Source organism: Sebastes umbrosus, chromosome 11, assembly GCF_015220745.1.
Source record: "Sebastes umbrosus isolate fSebUmb1 chromosome 11, fSebUmb1.pri, whole genome shotgun sequence".
Classification (NCBI taxonomy): Eukaryota; Metazoa; Chordata; class Actinopteri; order Perciformes; family Sebastidae; genus Sebastes; species Sebastes umbrosus.
In genome coordinates, this window is record NC_051279.1 from 2,123,671 (window position 1) to 2,142,791 (window position 19,121).

The 19,121-nt window shown below is 44.3% G+C and overlaps 1 protein-coding gene across 3 annotated transcripts in view; it reads left to right on the forward strand.

Moving 5' to 3' along the window:
- cdk14 (cyclin-dependent kinase 14) overlaps window positions 1-19,121 on the forward strand; it is a 161,603-nt gene that overhangs the window by 81,912 nt on the left and 60,570 nt on the right. For all 3 annotated transcript variants that reach the window (XM_037785139.1, XM_037785140.1, XM_037785141.1), the window contains 2 exons: window positions 5,620-5,740; window positions 9,649-9,742. In XM_037785139.1, the coding sequence (XP_037641067.1) occupies window positions 5,620-5,740; window positions 9,649-9,742 (215 nt within the window). The remainder of the gene's footprint in view (window positions 1-5,619; window positions 5,741-9,648; window positions 9,743-19,121) is intronic.

A 19,121-nucleotide genomic window follows, 5' to 3' on the forward strand; every position in this document is an offset into this window, starting at 1 on the left:
TTTAGAACGCAGCAGAAACACTCTGCTCAGAGGAAGCTTTGTGTGCAGCCAAGTCTGTCTCAACTGTTTATCTACTGTATGTCTCCCCTTTACACCTTAAGATGGGTCTCGTATCCAGATATGATCGATTGCATATACACCTGGTATTAATATGTGTCTCCAGTGTTCAGATCTGATCGCTCTGTCCAGCTCAAACAACCTAACTGGTCGAGTGAGTGATTACGTATTTCCGCCCATTAGCGATGCCCAAGTCAGGGTTTTTTTAATACCCGCACCCACCCACCTGACCCGAAAGTGATATCGGAGCCGTTGTATCGGAGCCGTTTTGCGAGTATTAGTACGAGTACATGAGCACAGTATCGAACCGGATACCCAATGCTAGTAGACTCAAAGTGAAACCAGAGAAAACATGTCAGACTTAGAACAGGGAAAACTTAACAACCTAAACTGGAATTATACTTCTGAACAGATACTTGTAAGTGTCTCTGGGAACCTAAGCAGAGAACGGTGTTGTTGTTGTTGTTAAGGTCACAGAAGCACATTTCCCAAAATGTTGAACTGTTCCTTTACCGGAGTCCTGTGATTGTAGAACAGCTGAATGAAACTGAGTCTGTAGTTCCTAATTCCCTCCGTTTTGGACAGGTTACTGGTACTGTAGCCCGGTTTGATGGAATCACACGGAGCCATGATGCCCTAAATGAGTTGTTCAGAAGAAGTTATTGTTGTACCCTGTGAAATTATTCCCTGCAGTCTTTTAAATAGCTTCTGGCAGGATGCAATATACATCCCTCAATCTGCTGCGTGATGGAGAGGAGGAGAAGGAGGAGGAGGAGGAGAAGGAGGAGGAGGAAGAGGAGGAAAAGGAGGAGAAGGAAGAGGAGGAGGAGGAGAAGGAGGAGAAGGAGGAGAAGGAGGAGGAGGAGGAGGAGGAGGAGGAAGAGAAGGAGGCTGAAGCTACAAACTGCCTTTAAAATCCAAATGAACTTCAAAAGAGCGGTGGTCTGTTTCCCCCCCGGGGACACAGACTATTTTCATCCTTCTCTTTGTTCATTCTCTCTTCCTCCTGTTTCCCTCCAGCCCACCTCTTCCCCCGTATATTTTGTGACCCCTCCGGTGTTGTGCGTGAGATAGTGATGTATAATTCACCGGTGACCTTCATCCCAGTAGCTACCTGGACAGGACGGCAGGTCACCTGATGAACTACAATAGATGAAGGTGGCTGAAGGTGTGTGTGTGTGTGTGTGTGTGAAGCCATAGGTCGGGGCTTTGAAGTATAGTTCCTTCCTCTGCAGTTGGACTCGGGGGGGTTCTAAAGCCTCGGACACACCAGGAACGTCAGGAGCGCATGGCGGCTGCGTTACCTGTTGTTTTTTATTTCGGCGTCCGTGTTAACAGGTTAGAGCAGCCACACTGCCCGCAGCTGCGTCTCTTCTAGAGAATGGAGGTCTCGCCTATTTTTGATTCATGCCGCGTACATCTCACAGCAGCAACAGACAGTGAAGGTGATCTATTGACTGTATATTAACATCATATTAAGACGATTACTACAGTTTCAATGTCTGTCTGTAAAATATGTTACAGAGATGAAAAAAAGTAAAGACTTATTTTTAAATCAACACTTCCTGCTTTCATTTCAAAATAAAAGCCTTCAAGCGATTTTTCTGTGGACAGAATTCCTTCATTTGTTAACACTTTTATTCTGAAATATGTGCTGTACAATGTTGTAGAACATGCAGTGACTTGCAAAGCTCCATGAATGAATAAAGTACGGGGTTTTAATTGTGGATTATTACTATTATTTACAAATTACCACACGCTTCTTAACCCTTTTCGACGTGAATTTGCGCCGGACGACGCAAGTGGAGGGAATGATGTGCATTTGCTTCAGTTGAAATATTTTATCTGGAGCAAGAAATTTGCGTTGAGATTCTCCTCCTGTCGTCACTGACGTGAAGTTGTTGAATCAGAAATGGAGGATGAATAAATCTTGTATGTGTCTGTGATCACCAAGAGCTACGATAGTACATCAGATCTGTACAGAGACCGGACCAAACTCTGTGTAGAAACCACAGACTGTCTGTGGTAGAAACAACAACGTCTCTGCTGCATTTATGCCTTGATGACTTTATCTTGAATGTTAATGGTGCAGCTGCATAGCCTGTCACTGATCGATCCAAACTCCATTCAGAAAACAAGCATTTTAAAAGATGTTTGCTTGTCGTCTTGCGGACAGACCTGACAAAGCATGAATTCCGAGTTTTTACAAATCGGCAATATTATGTTGTTATTTCGGTTTCATTTTGATCCGTTTATTGCAATTAAATCACAGCACAATCTATTTATTTTGGGTTCATACCGCAGTAGCGGCGTATGGCTTGCTAGATACCAACAGTTTGCTGTATGTGAATACAGCTCGCCGCCGGGTGATATTATGAACCCAGACACGACGGCGTTTGGTTTTCTGACATATCTGGGACTTCAACAACATGAACAAAGCAGCAACAGTGGTTATTTCTTCCATGGTTGATGGCAGAAATGGAGGAAAGAAACGTTATTGGTATCTATGAAGACAAGCTTCGTCTCCACTCCGGCGCGTCTTGCACGAATAAACACAAATGATACCAGCAGTTCAACTCATGCGAGTAAAGCGAGGCGAAACATTCGCTTCACTCTTGGTCCGAACACAGCCTTAGGTTCAGACACCTATCAAAGTGAATGTAGCTACAGTATCTCTAGGTAGTGTACAGGTCAGGAGGAGGGTTATAAAACCAGTCACATGTTGAGCTATTCAGATATACCAACAATGCTAGTTAACTGTACTCTGTACCACATCTCTACACCTCTCCATGTTCCACTACACCAGCCTCCTATTACGGCACTTTCTCTTCTGATGAGTGCAGTAATAGGAGGATAACACACACACAGGGCGCCTGCAGTGGACATAATAGCCTCTGAGTATGAGCGGGCAGATGGCGTCTATTCTACGTTAGATCAGTGTGTGTGGACATTAGAGTGCTCGGTCGTGATGAATGCCGTCTGAATCTCCTTTCTCCTGTTCCAAACACAAGGAAATGTTAAATACGCCCTCCCTTCCTCTCATTTATTCTCCACTCTGCCCATCTTCCTCCCACTCACAGGGGAATAGCAGCAGGGCAGGAAGTCTTTTTTTTTTTACCAAGCTAAATGCTTTAATTAAGCCCTCCGACCACTTGGGAAGAGACAAAGAGGTAATGCCATCAGCCTCATTAAAGCTCGCTGCTTCTGCACTCTGCTCTACCATTAGCTGCCATGGGAGCACTGTCACCGGATACTTAACTGGGTTGGTGTCACCGTGTAGATAAATGCTAGAAGAGGGTTAGAATAACCTGGAGACGCCCATTATAAAAACCTAGAGAAGCCCTTTTTTGTGGTTCTCATAAAACCTTATGATAGTTTCAAATTCCAGGTACAAAAAGTAGCCGTAGTATCACCATTAATTATCTAATGACGTCCGCTTCACTCGATGGGAACGGGAGTTTTTGGTCCTTTGGGTTCATCTCACTGATATTCACGACGTTGCTCTGCTTCTCGCTGAAACCCTCAAAGGTCTTCCATCATGATTTCCATTTGAAAAGGCAATCTCAGGCTTGTTGCGGTTGAATGTACGGAAAATCAGTCCAAAGACAGGTCTGCCAAGCGGAGTTTGATTGCTTCAACGAGTTAACAGTGGAAACAGAAGGGTCGTCTGCTCGTTGAATATAGGGAGTCACATTGCAAGCTCTCAGGAATTGAACGGGAAGATGTTTCAACTATCAACAGCTTTGTCAGGTCTAAAGAAGGACTTGATTAATCCTTTCTTATTAAACAATAAATAATGAAGATGAATGTCATCTTTACCCTTTTAATGAGCAACTTACCAGTAGCTGAGACTCTCTCTGTGCAGCGATGTAAAGTGGACTCCAGGGTATCGCACTGTGCAATGCTGAACTTTGCGCTTTTGGTGTGAATGATTTGTTACGTTCTAAACCCCCTGTAGTAACTAAGAATACCCGCCTCCGTTATGAGATTAGTATGAAGGAAACCAGTGTTTTCCAGAGTCCTGTACAGGTGCAACTCTTTTCAAATGAAACACGTTATTCGTCACTCAATCAGAGTTGTGTGTTGATTAGCCGGAATACAGTGCTCAGCTAACATTAGTCTTTAGGTCTCGTCTAGGGATGTCCATAATTAACCGTTTAACCGTTAACTGACATTAAGCATTTTAACCGATTAACGCTATCGGTTAAAAGAAATGTTAATAATTAACTCAAAAGCTGAGCGGCTCAGAGGAGCGGCTCGTCACTTTAAGGAGAAAAGCTGGTCCACCTTAACAGCCCACCTTAAGAGGCGGAGCCGGAGTTGCAGGATACAGGAAGTCGACTCTGATGTCCGGCTCTCTTGAGCGGAGGAGTTGTAGTTTCATAGTATTTATTCACCGACAGATAAACTGTCCACACACTGCTACACCTACGATCACAGCTAGAACGCCACCAACAACCTCACACTCACCACCAACACACACACGGTCTGTCGGACACTCGCTAAAGTTACACAGACTACGTGTGGCGGCGGCGGCGAGCACGGAGCCTCCGGCAACGCTGGAGCTGCTAACGTAGCACAAACACACACACTGTTTGTTGGATACTCGCTGAAGTTATGCCGAGTGGACACACAGATGACAACCTGCTAAACTAAACTAAATGTGCGGTGGAGACTTTTACTGGGAAAGTGGCTGCATGTCTGCAACACTATACTATATCTATATCTATAACTATAATATCTGTTGTGCTCCTGCAGCTGGTGCACCGCTGCATGCGACGCACAAATCTTGTCAGTTAACGGTTAATAATCGGTTAACGAGGGTCGGTTATCGGTTAAGAAAATGTTTCAAAATTAGCATCCCTAGTCTCGTCTTCTTCTTGCAAATCTAGTTATTGCGTTATTGAATCCAAATTTCCCCCCAAAGCTGGCTTGTAAAATGAACTATAGATGACTCTAGTGCAGAGGTTTTCAGACCGTGAGGCGCACCTCGTCAGGGGAGCACAAGAGAGTTGAAGGGGAGGGTGCAGGAGGGAGAGACGTGAAGCAGTGATAGTTGTCTGTTCATCTACAGGTACATTACAAACAGGAACTGCTAGTGACAAATTCTGCACTTTTTTTAAGCGTAAAAATAGAGTTGTTGGGTTTTTTTTAGATTCGATTTTAGATTTTTTTAGATTCAGAATCAAAGCAGAGTGAATTATTAAACCTGTTTTTGAACCTGTTCACAAAAACAGCTAAAAACTTTACTATTTAATTTATTCCATCCAACATTTCATGTGGGGTTTTATGAACGTGTCTCTTTGTCTTCATATTTTCTGCTGCTGTATTGCTGCAAACACATATTTTTAATACGTTATGTTCTCTGCCTTGATTTTCATTTCGTTGCTGTATCCTGATTCTTACAGTACGCTACATTGACTCACACAATCCCATCTAGTAGTGCCTGCTGCAGCGCCGGCTGCCCCTCTCCAGCGCTCTGCTTTGTTTTCAGCAGCCTGCTGAAGGTCAGTCAATGATAATGCTTTCTGAGACGGTGCTGTTGTGTTGCTCTCCCCTCAGGCCTGGCCAGGGCCAAGTCGGTCCCCAGCCATACCTACTCCAACGAGGTGGTGACCCTATGGTACCGGCCTCCAGATGTCCTGCTGGGATCCACAGACTACTCCACCTGCCTGGACATGTGGTGAGTACTCCTAACCCCTGACCCTGAGATCCCGTACTCACTCCGTGTAATTTATCCTTGACCTCTCCAGGTAGTTCCATCAAGATCGAGATCAGATTTTTCTACACTAAACCCATTTATACTCACTTCTATCCTGACCTGAGGGGGTGTTCCCTGTAGATCGGTCCTTGGATGAATTTTTATTGTGTATCTTAGTTTTTTTCCTCCTCTCTCTGGTCACCCTTCACCTCCTGTAAACCCCCCCACTGAATCACATATTCATCACATTCACACGTATTACACTCGCAGATGGAGCTACTACGGATGTGCAATGTGATTGACATGTGAATATCATATAATATTGATATCATTTTAAACAGGGCTGAATGATTTGGGGGGAAAATGTAATAGCAGTTTTGTGACTGACTGTGCAATTATAATTTATTAGGGCTGTCAAAGTTAACGCCATAATAACGCGTTAACTTTAACTTTGCAAATTTTGTTTTAAAGCCACTAATTTCTTTAACAAATTAAAGCAACTTGCTATTTTAAAGCTAGAGTGAAGATCCGGGCATATGAAAGTAGAAAAACCTAAGGAATCCATCGGTACCGACCATGTCATACTGTAGCTCCAAACTTACGCTAAATTTTGATGCTTGAGGTGTTTTTTAAAGTGTCCAGGGATGAAGCATTTCTTATTTCAGGAGGGAGAGAGTTCCAGAGGGCGGGGGGGGGGGGCTGCGACGCTGAAGGCTCTGTCGCCGAAAGTTCTCAGCAGAGTGTGGGGGGGTAGAGAGCAGACCGGTGTCGGAGGATCGTAGTTTCCGTGACGGGGTGTAGGGGTGGAGAAGGTCGGTTAGGTACTGAGGGGCATGGAGGGATTTGTATGTGAGAAGGAGGAGATTATAGGTGATGCGGGACTTGGTTGGAAGCCAGTGAAGGTGGATGAGTGTCGGTGTGATGTGCTGCCGGGGCCTAGTGCGGGTGAGAACCCTGGCAACTAAGTTCTGGACATACTGGAGCCGGTCCAGGGCTTTGCTGGGTACCCCGGACAGGACTCCATAACAGTAGTCCAGACGGGAGGTGATGAAGGCGTGGATGAGGGTCTCTGCCACGGAGTCGGAGAGTGATGGCCGGAGTCTGGAAATATTTTTGAGGTGGTAGAAGGCGGATTTTGTGATGGATTTGATGTGTGAATGAAATAAGAGGGTGGAGTCCAGGATGACACCAAGGTTGCGGACCTTAGAGGAAGGGCAGATGGAACTGCCATCCACGTCCAGGAGGAGATCTCCAACCTAATATTCTAAATTAGTAGCGTACATACAACAAATTAGCAAAGATACAGGGAAACAAATCTACAAAGAGTGATGAATCATAATGACTAAACAACAAGTCAAACAGAAGAACACAGATCATACTTTTTAATAAATATGATTCATCTGTAATTATGTTCCACCTCAAATTTCATTTTGACTACCGAGACATCTCTGCAGAATGTTTAACATTTGACTCTGATGCAGAGATGCTTAAATATAACAATTTATATCGGATTCATCTTCTGGTCTTTTCACCACTTAGACAGATAAGATTTTAAATCAAGTTGAGCAGCAACAGGAAATGTAAAAATGAGTCTGCCCCAGAGGTGGAGGTATCTGTTTCCCCGGCTAGAACCGGCCGTTCTCCACCTAGTGTCCCCTTCCTGTGAGGCTTCCTTCCAACAATCCTGGTGTTGGACTCTCAGCCGAGCCTCGATGACCCCGTCTGTCAGCGGGGACATCCCGTGAACCTCAGCTGCATTCTCCAACATCCAATTAAAAAGCAGTTGGGGGGCTTTGGGGGTCTGGGAGGCAGAGGGATAGTGTGTCTGCTTCGAGGGTATTTGCAGGTGACCAATCTACTGGGTGGTGTTCCATCCCACTGAGAGTCCCCCTGCGACACACACACACACACACGCACACACACACACACACACACACACACACACACACACACACACACACACACACACACACACACACACACACACACACACACACACACACTCACCCCTGGTCACTTAGGAAGCAGTCTTCCATGAAGAAGCATCTCTTGCGGGACCAAAAGGTTGTGCAGATCTGTCTTCCTGCCATGAGAAGCATCCATCAGAGCAGCCTACAGGTTAGCGGCTGCCGTCTGTGAGGAGGGAGGACGTGATGGAAGACTGCTCTATTTATACCTTTCTGCAGCTCTCACACTGTCTGTCAATCAGAGGCGACGCTGAGATCACTCGAGTGTGGTCATGCACAGATCAGTGTACAGCTTTAGTTACGGTAGATTGAGCAGAACATCTCCAACCACTATATATATATATATATATATATATATATATATAGTTGCAACTTCTACTATGAGTTGATGCGATATAAAAATAAATTAAATTGAATATACAGTATATATACAGTATATATATATATATATATATATATATATATATATATATATATGTATAGATATTAGAAACCCTCACAGGTACTGCATTCAGCATAAAAAATAAGCTAAAATCGTAACAATCAACATTGTGTCGGAGTCTGAGTCTGAACAGCGTAGCCACACGCGAGCGCGCATGGGACACCGACCCGCAATGATTTATACGTGTAAGAAGTTACAAACAGTCCCTTTAAGTATCTGTTTGTTCTGTATTGCAATGAAAGCCCAGGAGTATCCTGGATCAGTTTGACCCATTTAAAGCCATCAGTGAGTGAATAGCACACCAGAGTTTTAAACAATAAGTCCTGAAGGAGGACTATGAGACAGAATCACTTGTAGTCAGAGTGCTTTTGCAGAGTGAATCCCCAAGAATGTATTTTGTTGTGTCCCTGCAGTCCGAGTCTCCTCTCAGCCGGGTCTGCTGCCATCAGGACGGTTCATTAACTGTCTGGGAGCAAACAGGCCTGTATTTACTGAGGCTAATTTACTATGTGCTAGAAGTTAAAGAGCGCAGCTGGCCCCATTGACTGACTGATTTACCGACGTCTTACAGTCACAACGGCTCAGAAGCTTGAACCCAAAAGCAGGACACAAAGTCAGCCTGAGTCCGATAAAAGTTCTCATTTACTGAAGTCAAAAAACAGGCACAGCAGTAACCAAGTAACAATCAGGGAGGCGGGAAGCCCTGCGTGTCTTTTTTTGCTCTTTAAACTACATCACCACAGCACTTTCTCTGAGCGTTTATTGTTGCTGAGTTGCCGGGTTTACATTCTAGTAAATCTCCTCACTGAAACGTCTGTGCAAGCAGCTCAGTAGTGGCCGTAGCAATTATGACGGGAGCAGAGAGGAAGTCAGGTGACGTAGTATAAAGACCATAGACTGTATATAAGAAGTGGACGTAGTCACTGTGATGTCACCCATTGCTTTGTTGACAACGGTTTTGAAGCCTCGAGTTCGGCATTTTGGCCGCTGCCACCTTGTTTTTTTTGGAACCAGAACTGACACCAGAGGGTGGAGCTAAGTACAACCGAATGCCAATAAGACATTTTTAGACGATCAACATGTTCTAATTGACTTTCATGAAGTGAAAACACACTCTGAAAGGGTTAAAGTTGTAAGACGGAAACACGGACAACTCCCAGACAGCTCCTCGCAGGGTTACACTGATCCACCAATTTACTGATTTCAACCTACATCCACAGCCTAACAGCCTTTAGGAAGAAAAGAAATCAATATCTGTTCAGAATGACACTTTGAGGCTTGTTGAAGTGATTAATCAGTACATGTTTTACAAGTATACAAAGAACCAACCAGTCATTGTTACATTTCAGTTGACTGTAATGATGGTAGTATTAATCTGTAAAGGATATGAAGACAAATGAAAACAGTCCACTGGAGTTTATTAACAGAGCCAGTATGTGACGGGAGGCCTCATCACCATCATGTGTTGTTCTCTCTTCAAGGGGAGTGGGCTGTATCTTCATCGAGATGATCCAGGGAGTGGCTGCCTTTCCTGGGATGAAGGACATCCAGGACCAGCTGGAGAGGATATTCCTGGTGAGTCACCGATGCTGCAGTGTCTAAGTGTTTGTGTGTGCTGTATATGCATGAGTACAGGATGTACACCAGTGCTGCTGGATCTCCTGTCCTTTCAGGCCAACGACAGCAGGAATACGGCTTATATAAGTATCGTTTGAACATTTGTATCCATAATATCGATCTGAGGTTCAGTGCTGATACCTTGCATATGTTTTTTTCTAAAGCCTTCTTCTGGTAGCCTTCCATTCATTTAGAGTTATTCTCTTAGCTACTACCAGACCAGTCATCAGGGTCTGCTGTACAGTGTGTGGTAATGCAAGAGAAGCTTTGGAGCAACCGAACAAGGCAATGAGTACATCAGGTTCAATCTGCTTATCAGACATTTTGCAATATCAGTTAAAGATTTCCTGCGTTAAAGTCCAATGTTTTCTGACCCACCCATCCACCCCGACCTCCTCCCTACGCAGCATTCACCGCTCTTCATACTATTGAGCCCGGCCTGCACTGACTGACATATCATCGACACAATCTGACGTTTGCTGGGTAGTAAAAAGCATGTTTGAAAAAAGTGACTGCAAAGTCAGGAACTGTCTTATCAAAGAATATGTAAACAAGACCTGACAAATCATTTCTAACTTCAACAGTTTTCAATACTAAATATGAAACATTTGGACATGTTTCGGGTCAGTATTCAAGAAGTATTGAGGTTCCCAGCCCTCAGTAGGAATGCAGGGGGGTAAAATCAAGTGTTTGAACTATATGTGTGATACAGATGCTGGTAAAACTTCTTTTTTAGCAGAGGAGCAGGTTTTGTGATTCACTGTGAGATATATTGCTGTAGGTCATTGATTTCACTCTCGGAGGCCGTGTACTTCACACCGCAGTCGATATCAGAGCTTGGAGTTTTCCACGTTAACTCTCATTTGCTGGTTTGAGCCGATGCTTCAAATGTTTTGAACATTCACTTGAAGTGAGAAGAGCTTTTTTTTTAATTTAGTAAGGTTGTTCTCGTTCTCTGCAGTGCACCTCCTAAACTCCTACATTAGCCTACATGTGAAGTCTCATGTTTTAAGACTCAATGTTTAATGCCTTTACTGTCATGCAACATGATCATCTTTGATGTGAAAGCCTCTCGTAGTGTGTCTCGTGCGTGGCTGCTGACGGCGCTGTCAGCTCAAGTGTTGATCACAGCAGTCGGTCGGCAGTAGAGGAAGAGGTGCAGGCTCACGATCTGGTTCAGAAGTGGTCTAGCATCCATCACCAGAGCTGAGAGTGTCGGAGGGAGTGGCGAGCGGAAACAAGGATGGAGAGACAGGGCGGCTGTCCGTCCTCCGTTTTCCATCACACTTATCCTTATTTCCATCACAGTTAAGTTTGCAGTTCTGTAAGTTTGAGACTCGGTTAGTAAAGCTTTGTAGTCTGACATGTTATCTCATGTTGCTCTGTGTACAATGACGCAGCAGCAAAGAGAAAGTCCAATGCCTTCTACTTGTCTGTTTTATTGTGCAGTGCTTATTAAGCTGCAAAATGCTTGCATTTAAAAAACGGTACAAGAAAATCAGGCTCATTTATTTCTGTGTACTCGGCAGGAAATGAAACATCTGTCTGTGAGATGGACAAATATCACCTGGACCATGAATCTCTTGGTTTGTGTTGGCGTGTGCTGATGGCAGGGTCAGAATGTGGTATAAACAGCATGAATCAGTGCTTCCATCCTGCCTCGTTGCAAAGGTACAGACTGATGATGTCTAATGATGTGTGTTTATACACATTAATACCAGTCTAGTCTCATTTGAAGGCCACAGCTAGACCTGTCACCATAATGTTGGATGATAAATTGTCCCAGAAATAATTAAATAAACAATATTATTGTCATTTTAAGATCATTTTATGCCACTGATATAATGATGAATAATAACTAGGACTGTCATTTGATTCAAATATTTAATCGTGATTAATCACGCATTTTTTATCTGTTCAAAATGTTCCTTAAAGGGAGATTTGTCAAGTATTTAATACTCTTATTAACATGGGAGTGGGCAAATATGCTGCTTTATGCAAATTCTATTTTTATATTTATTATTGTGAATCAATTAACAACAGAAAACACAAGTCAGTGTGTCAGTGTTCTGACTTGACTATGACTTGCCCCCAAACTGCATGTGATTATCATAAAGTGGGCATGTCTGTAAAGGGGAGACTCGTGGGTACCCATAGAACACATTTACATTCACTGATCTGGAGGTCAGAGGTCAAGGGACCCCTTTGAAAATGGTCATGCCAGTTTTTCAAAATTAGCATCCCTAAAACGTTTGATTCTACCCGACCTGAAAAGCCTCGGCACGTCTCTCTTGAATTTGGTTATCCGTTTCAAACGCTCACTGTCAGTCCTATATATTGTTTGTTTCTTTAGGTAATTCTATATATGTACAGTATATGTATATATGTATATGTACAGTATGAGTCTCTGCACCGGATCGTAGGATGGCTTATAGTTTTAAAGTGAAGTGAGGTCTCATGAATCCTTGGATGGCCTGATCTGCCTCCCCCCCCCATATCATTTCATCCCCAATCTCTTAATTGAGCAGAGAGTAGCAGGGCAGACATAATGGATTTATATTCATAGGCTGGAAGGGCCTGAATAATTAATGCAGAAAATTACAGAGATGAGAGTATGAAAGGCTTCGACCAGGGAGGAAGTCAAGTATGGAGACAAAGCATGTTCACCACTGTTTGGCCTCTGGGCTGAAGGCTAAAGATCTGCAGTATCTGAGATTGGATGGATTGTGGATGAAGGGATGAGAGGAGGTGGAGGAAGCCCTGCAGGCAGGGGTTCTCTCACAGAGCATGGAAACCTACAGTAGCAGGAGGAGGAGAGGCAGGTGAAGAAAAATGCTTCTTATTGATTCGTTTCTTTTATCGCCGGAAGGGAAAAGTGAGGCTTCCTGCACACATCCAGCCCCTCTCAGACACAAAGACGAGGGAGGAGAGAGGCCTGACGGTGGGATGGCCGCTGGCCAGACTGACGATGAGCCTCAGCTGCACACTGCTGCCCTACAGAGGCTGCTCAGAAATCTTTTTTTTACTTTCTGGCACAATCAGGGAGGTCCACTGAAGACTTGAATGTATTCAAATAATGTCTACAAATATGACAGTCTGGCTAAACAAAGAGCATCAAAGAGGATCCCTGATGATTTGGTTTAGCTGTAGATCCATTCAGACACACATGGACTGCACCGATGTTCACTGAAAACGTTCTAAACATTTAATTGAATTCATTCTACACATAGAGAGACAGGTTAGAGAGACACAGTAAAGGAGCTTGTGTTCTTACCTTCCATCTCTTTTCCAAAACACTATTGTGCAACACTTAGGCACACATTTTAAAGGCGCAAGAAGTGCTGCATGAAATGCTACTTTTGACAAAAATGCTATAGATTCTATAAGAATCCCCCGCATTCATTTTTAGATCAATGCAGGTGGCTTTACCACATTTCACACTACTGTGTAAGATTCGGCAGCATCTAGCGGTGTGGTTGCAGATTGCGACCAACTGAGTGCCCCTCCGCTCCCTCGTTATTCCATTTCTGCTAATAGATCCCCCGAAATGCTACACACTGTTCCTTTAATGCTGATGTAAAGGTAGGGTTGGTCTTTTTGACCAAGACACGGACGACATGAGGCAACACAACAGTTGGTCTTCATCGCTGCTAGTTCTCTGATGCCGGTTCGGTGTGTCTGGGCCTCTACTTAAACTTACCTTCCACAAACATAACACCAGATGGCCGCCCAAACCCAGAGCCCGGTTCTGCCTGAGGTTAAGGGGATTAAAGGGGAGTTTTTCCTCGCCACAGCGCATAACCATAACTATGCAACGCTCATGGGGGGGATTACAGATGGTCTAGAGCCATTGCTATTTCTCATCCAAGTCACATTCAGCATTTTAGTTAGTGTGTATTCCGCTGTCAGCTAGAAGTAGAAGAGACGGATGAATATGGAAATGCGAAGGAGGTGTGCGTCTTGGCGAGGCAACGTGTGATCACAGAACGAGCCTACCTGTCAGAGTGAGCCTGATGTTGACATTTCCATCCATCCTGCCGGCTCTGCGGCCCCGTGTGTCTGCCGCCGGGCTGTCAGGTGGGGTCAGAGTTTGGATGCGCAGCCTCACAGATTCATGTGAAGGGCACCATCAATGAATTATGCGGAGTCAGAAGCATCTTAAAGGCCATGTTGTTTGAAGAGAGGAAGAGAAAGGTCAGCCTCCATCACTGTTTGAGAGGAACCCTGCCAGGAGTTGAGTCGGCACATCAACGTCCGCAGAGCGGGAATGTCACTTGGTTGCCTGGAGTTTTTCTCATGTCAGCCAAACCTTCAGCAGAATGGGCCGTTTGCATGTGTGTAGGAAAACAAGGGCTCTTGCATGTGCTGTTGCTCAGTGCCGGATTCTCTGGGGGAGTGTGAGAGTACGTGGGAGTGAAGTTAGTGGCAAATGGTAACCTGTCATCATCAGAACAGAGGACACAGACCCGCAGGCCATGATGTGAACATTGTTAGCAGTAGTCAGATTACCACCCGTTGGTTTGTGGACTACCATTTTGAAGGCTTGAGTTTGGCATTTTGGCCGTTTGCTATTTAGTTTTTTTGTGTTGTTAATTGATTTACAACTAGAATGGCACTCGGAGCGCAGACCAAAAGATAAAAGGTTTAGTTTATTGTTGTTTAAAGTGACATTTTGTGGTACCTCCCCAAACAAAGCCAGACAGGCTGATGGTTCTAAGGATTTATCAGTAGTTTTGGAAAAGCATATTGAATATTAATTGCCAAAAATTAAATCATTTAGGATAATCCAAAACATGTGAATTAGAGTGGCCTGGTTCTGCTTGCCACGGTCACACACGGGGTCTATATCGGATTTGAATTGGGATAGTTTAACTTTGGTCCAGTGCAGTCGGTGGAACATTTTAAACTGCATGACAGTATGTTTCATACATATGGAAGATGAATATATTCCCCTCATCATCTTTGACCAGATAGTGTCTGAAATCTCAATACTTCTTTTTTTCAACGGCCTATTTCCCTCTGATATCACACCTCTGCGTGTGCACGTGTGCACGTGTGCACGTGTGCACGTGTGGGTGAGCGAGGCGTAAATACATGCTCTTATTTATTCAAAGTGTCTCAGATGCATGCTGGTGTCTTTAGTAATGAAATAGCCGTGGTTATCCACAGGCCTGTGTGTTTTCCTTTAGGTAGGTGTTATAACATGGCTCTCTCTCTCTCTCTCTCTCTCTCTCTCTCTCTCTCACACTCTCTGAGCATGTCTGGGCAAATTACAGTGTGTGGTGGATGAGGCCGGGCTCAGGCGAGCTGGTTAACTAGCTGTCACCACACTAAAGATTACGTCCACTGGAAGGACTGTATGAATATGGACAGGTCTATCTGCAGGAAATAGCCTGTCAGGCAGAGGACAGTGTGTGTGTGTGTGTGTGTGTGTGTGTGTGTGTGTGTGTGTGCATGTGCGCGTGTGTGCGCGTGCGTGTGTGTGTGTGCGTGTACTTAAAAGACAACGAGCTGCCTCCTTATATTAGTGTGACTGAAATAGCTGTTTGTGGTGAAATATGAGCACTGACACTCTAGACAGCCGTGGATGATATGATAGTTTGTGTTTCTGTACATAAGACTTGTTATTATGACCCATAATAATGTGATTATTGTCATTATTAGTCAGAGTAGGGCATTACCATAATTAAGATGTATATACGTGTTGCTCTTAGAGCTGTTTCATTAATATTCCTGTCGCCTCGCTGCCCAGCACCGTCTGCTTATTAATGACTGTAGATGCTGCCTCCACATCACAACGTCACAGCTGTTCTCGTACACTGTCAGTAGCTATACCTACGAAGAGTAACGCACTGTTATTCCCACATAATCCACAAAATCGATTTGTATGTATTCCACGTAATATTGAGCCACGAAATATAAAGAGCCACAAAAGTCCACGTATAGGGAGGAGGTCGGGGTGGATGGGCGAGTCCAAAAGCACCAGACGTTCTCCCAGGAGGCCGCTGAGTCCCGTGTGAAACCAGAAGTCAACATTGATTTATTTGTCACGTAACTTCCGTATTTAACTAGCGTCCACTTTCATAGTTATTTTAACCCAAACGTTGACTTATTTGTCACGTAACGTCTGTACTTAAAGGTAAAAAATGGAGCAAATATGATTAAAAAAAGTTATTTTTATTAAACGGTAACTATATCCTGACAGTAGTGCATGAGACAGGTAATCTGAAAAAAATCACGTTCCCTCCGGTGTCCTCCGGTGTCCTCCGGTGTCCTCCGGTGTCCTCCGGTGCTCCTAACGGCATCTGCAACATTTCACAGACCGGAGGAAAACAACCAATCAGAGCCGAGCTGGAGCCTTGCCGTCTCTGAGCAGCTGTCAATCACTTACAAACTCAGATCAAACGGTCAAACTAGGAATCAACTGATCAAATATGAATCAATATTCTGTTACTGTAATGCCTATTTCTGGACTCAGATGTTTTCAGAAACATCTGGAGAAAGTTCGCTCCGGCAGGTCACAGACTTTCTCATTTTACAGCTAAACAGTACACTACAAGAGTTGGCGAGTGATTGACAGCTGCCTGCGTTGAATGAACAGCCAATAGGAACGTTCTCTATCTCTCTCTGAAATGAACTGTGATGGTCTGTAAATATTTTATAATATCCCTCATTTAAATCATAATGTCCTAAAAGCAGTAAAATGAACTAACAGCTGAATCTTCTACATCCATGCTCTGTGGTCTACTGGACTCAAAATCTGTGTGCTGGATCTTTCTAACAAAAAACTGTAATAAATTAATAAATAAGTAAGTAAGTAAATAGTTATAATATACACATTTATAATATTTTTTATTTTATTCAACACAGGACATTTAGGTAGAGACATTAAATATGTGACAGTAGAATAGAAATAATATTGTTTTACTTTTTGTAGGCGGACATTTTACTGGTGTCCGGTATATCGCTTTCAGTATCTCTGATGTTGCTGTGCAACAAACTATTGGCTTTATGAATATACGTTCTTTGATGTTACTCAATCGGGGGGGAAACAATGCATTTGTTGGGGACTATTTTCAGGGTATGATAAACACACGATACATGTTAGTAGATTTATTCACTGTTGGGTTGAGTCTGAACGTGGAGGAAAATATCGACTTTCACCACAGTCTCCCTTTAAATGGTTCTTAAGAAACAATACAGCTCTGAGTAGAGTATTTATGCTCATGCTGCTAAAGACAATATGATGCTCTACGGAGCCCTTCTTACAGTAGAACCATTTGGTCCCCTACAGAAGAACTCTGAAAGGGTTGGTTAAGCAGCAGAAGGGTCCTGCATGGTGCCGGCACGCATGCTGCAAATACCCATTTTCTCTCTATAGGGACCCTGTTTATTTAGAGTGTATTCCTGCTATGAAGAGTAAGCCGGTGCACATGCGGGCTGATCTTCCCTCAGGAGAGAGCGAGAGGCTGCCGCGGAGATAAATAATACCATTTCACCGACAGCCGCTGTGTCAGTGACATGAGCATCCATCTGCTGAAACCCAGACAGGATAGTCGGGGCTTACTGAACGCATTCCAGCCGTCGCAGTGGGAGACAGCTGATCCACTCGGGGCTCTGGTTCTGATCCATTTGACCCCTGCCTGGAGGTGACCCCAATCTGTTTGGCTGTGACCGAGGTTGGAGAGCAGCTCGGGGGGGTTGCACTGGGATTTTCAGAGCAGAGATGGAGATGAAGGCCGGGGGTCAGCGTTGGGACAACGACAGACGGAGAGTGGAGGTATCGCTGGATGAGGCAGGGGTGGGATACAGCTGTGACTGGGGGTCAGAACTGGTGCTTCTGTTTGGATTAAGAGATTGATCTCTGAGGTAACAAATGCAAAACCTGCACTTCCCCATAGATGCTTCAAATCCTTAGAAATAAGGAGAGACACTGGATAGGGTAAACACGTTTAACTAATAGATATCACCATGAAACTTCCCCAGTGGATTGTTAACATTAAAGGGACTGTTTGTAAGAATCAGAAATGTCTTGTTAACAGCAACACCTGTGGCCGTTAAGTCAACGAAAGTCAGCGTCCTGTTGCTCGCGCTTGTGCTCGCTCTACATAGACATGAAGGAGCATCGCTCAAAACAGTGAGGAGACACGTCAGCTAAAAGCCGTAATGTTAGCTGACCAGACGAAGGTCTCTCCATGAATCAATGCTGATCCTAGTGTTGGCTTTTCCTGCCTCAGCCTCCCGACCGCGGCCGGAGGGAACAGGGGAGACACCGGAGTTTTGGTCGGAGACGATAACGTTTCTCTCTGCGGAGCCCCGTCACTTCACAAGACACGGGAAACCTCTGTTGGTCTGGAGGAGCTGCAGCAGTTATTTCTGCACAAACGTCCACTGTACATTCACTAGATATTCTCAGAGCTAAACTAACTCTTCTGCAGTGTGGAGTGAGCAGCATGCACGTGAGAGGTGGAGCGAAAGAGCGAGAACAAGCGCGGTATGTGAGTGAAGGCAAGCAGGCAGAGGAGCAGAGTACAGCAGAGACTCCGGTCCTGGAGACCAAAGCTACGGTCTCCCCCGCGTCCTCCGACCGCGGCCAACACTGTTTAACAGACGAGCTTCACTAGATACAACCAAGAGGTTTTGGTGCTTCACTGTAGTTTGTGTTGGAGTCTGAGTCTGAACAGCGGAGCCACACGGGAGCGTGCATGGGACACCGACCCGCAATGATTTATACGTGTAAGAAGTTACAAACAGTCCCTTTAACGTTCTCAGTTACACCTACAGTATGCTTGATGTGAATAAAGTCTACCAATCTTTTATACTTCAGATGTTTCAACTCCAGATCAAATGTAAATTAAAAAAAAAACTAATAATGGCTGAATTCCATTTAGGTTTACCAGTTTCAGGTGTTGTGCATGCTGGCTGTCCCAACATAACAGGACAGTCTGACTGTCTATAGTTAATCGCAATTAAACACAAATTAATAACACATTTTTGTATCTGTTCAAAATGTACCTTAAAGGATCTTGAAGTTCTTCCTGTCAGCTGCACAGATCTAATCTCTTCATTCTCTCTCTGGCAACATCAATATAATTGGGGGCTCCTGTGTGAAGGTCAGACATACTGTTTGTTTGTGTCTGGCTGGCTGGGTGGTCTGTAACTTAGTTCTGTCCAGCAGAATGTGCATGCAGAGCTCAGGGTCATGACCTGTGACCTCTAAGCCTCACAGGAATTCCTCTGTGGCAGAACTTTCCCTCTCCTATCCGTCGTCCTCTCCGCACACTCTCCATACACGTCGTCAGATAACTACAGACACAGCCGTGTCCTCCCTGATGGA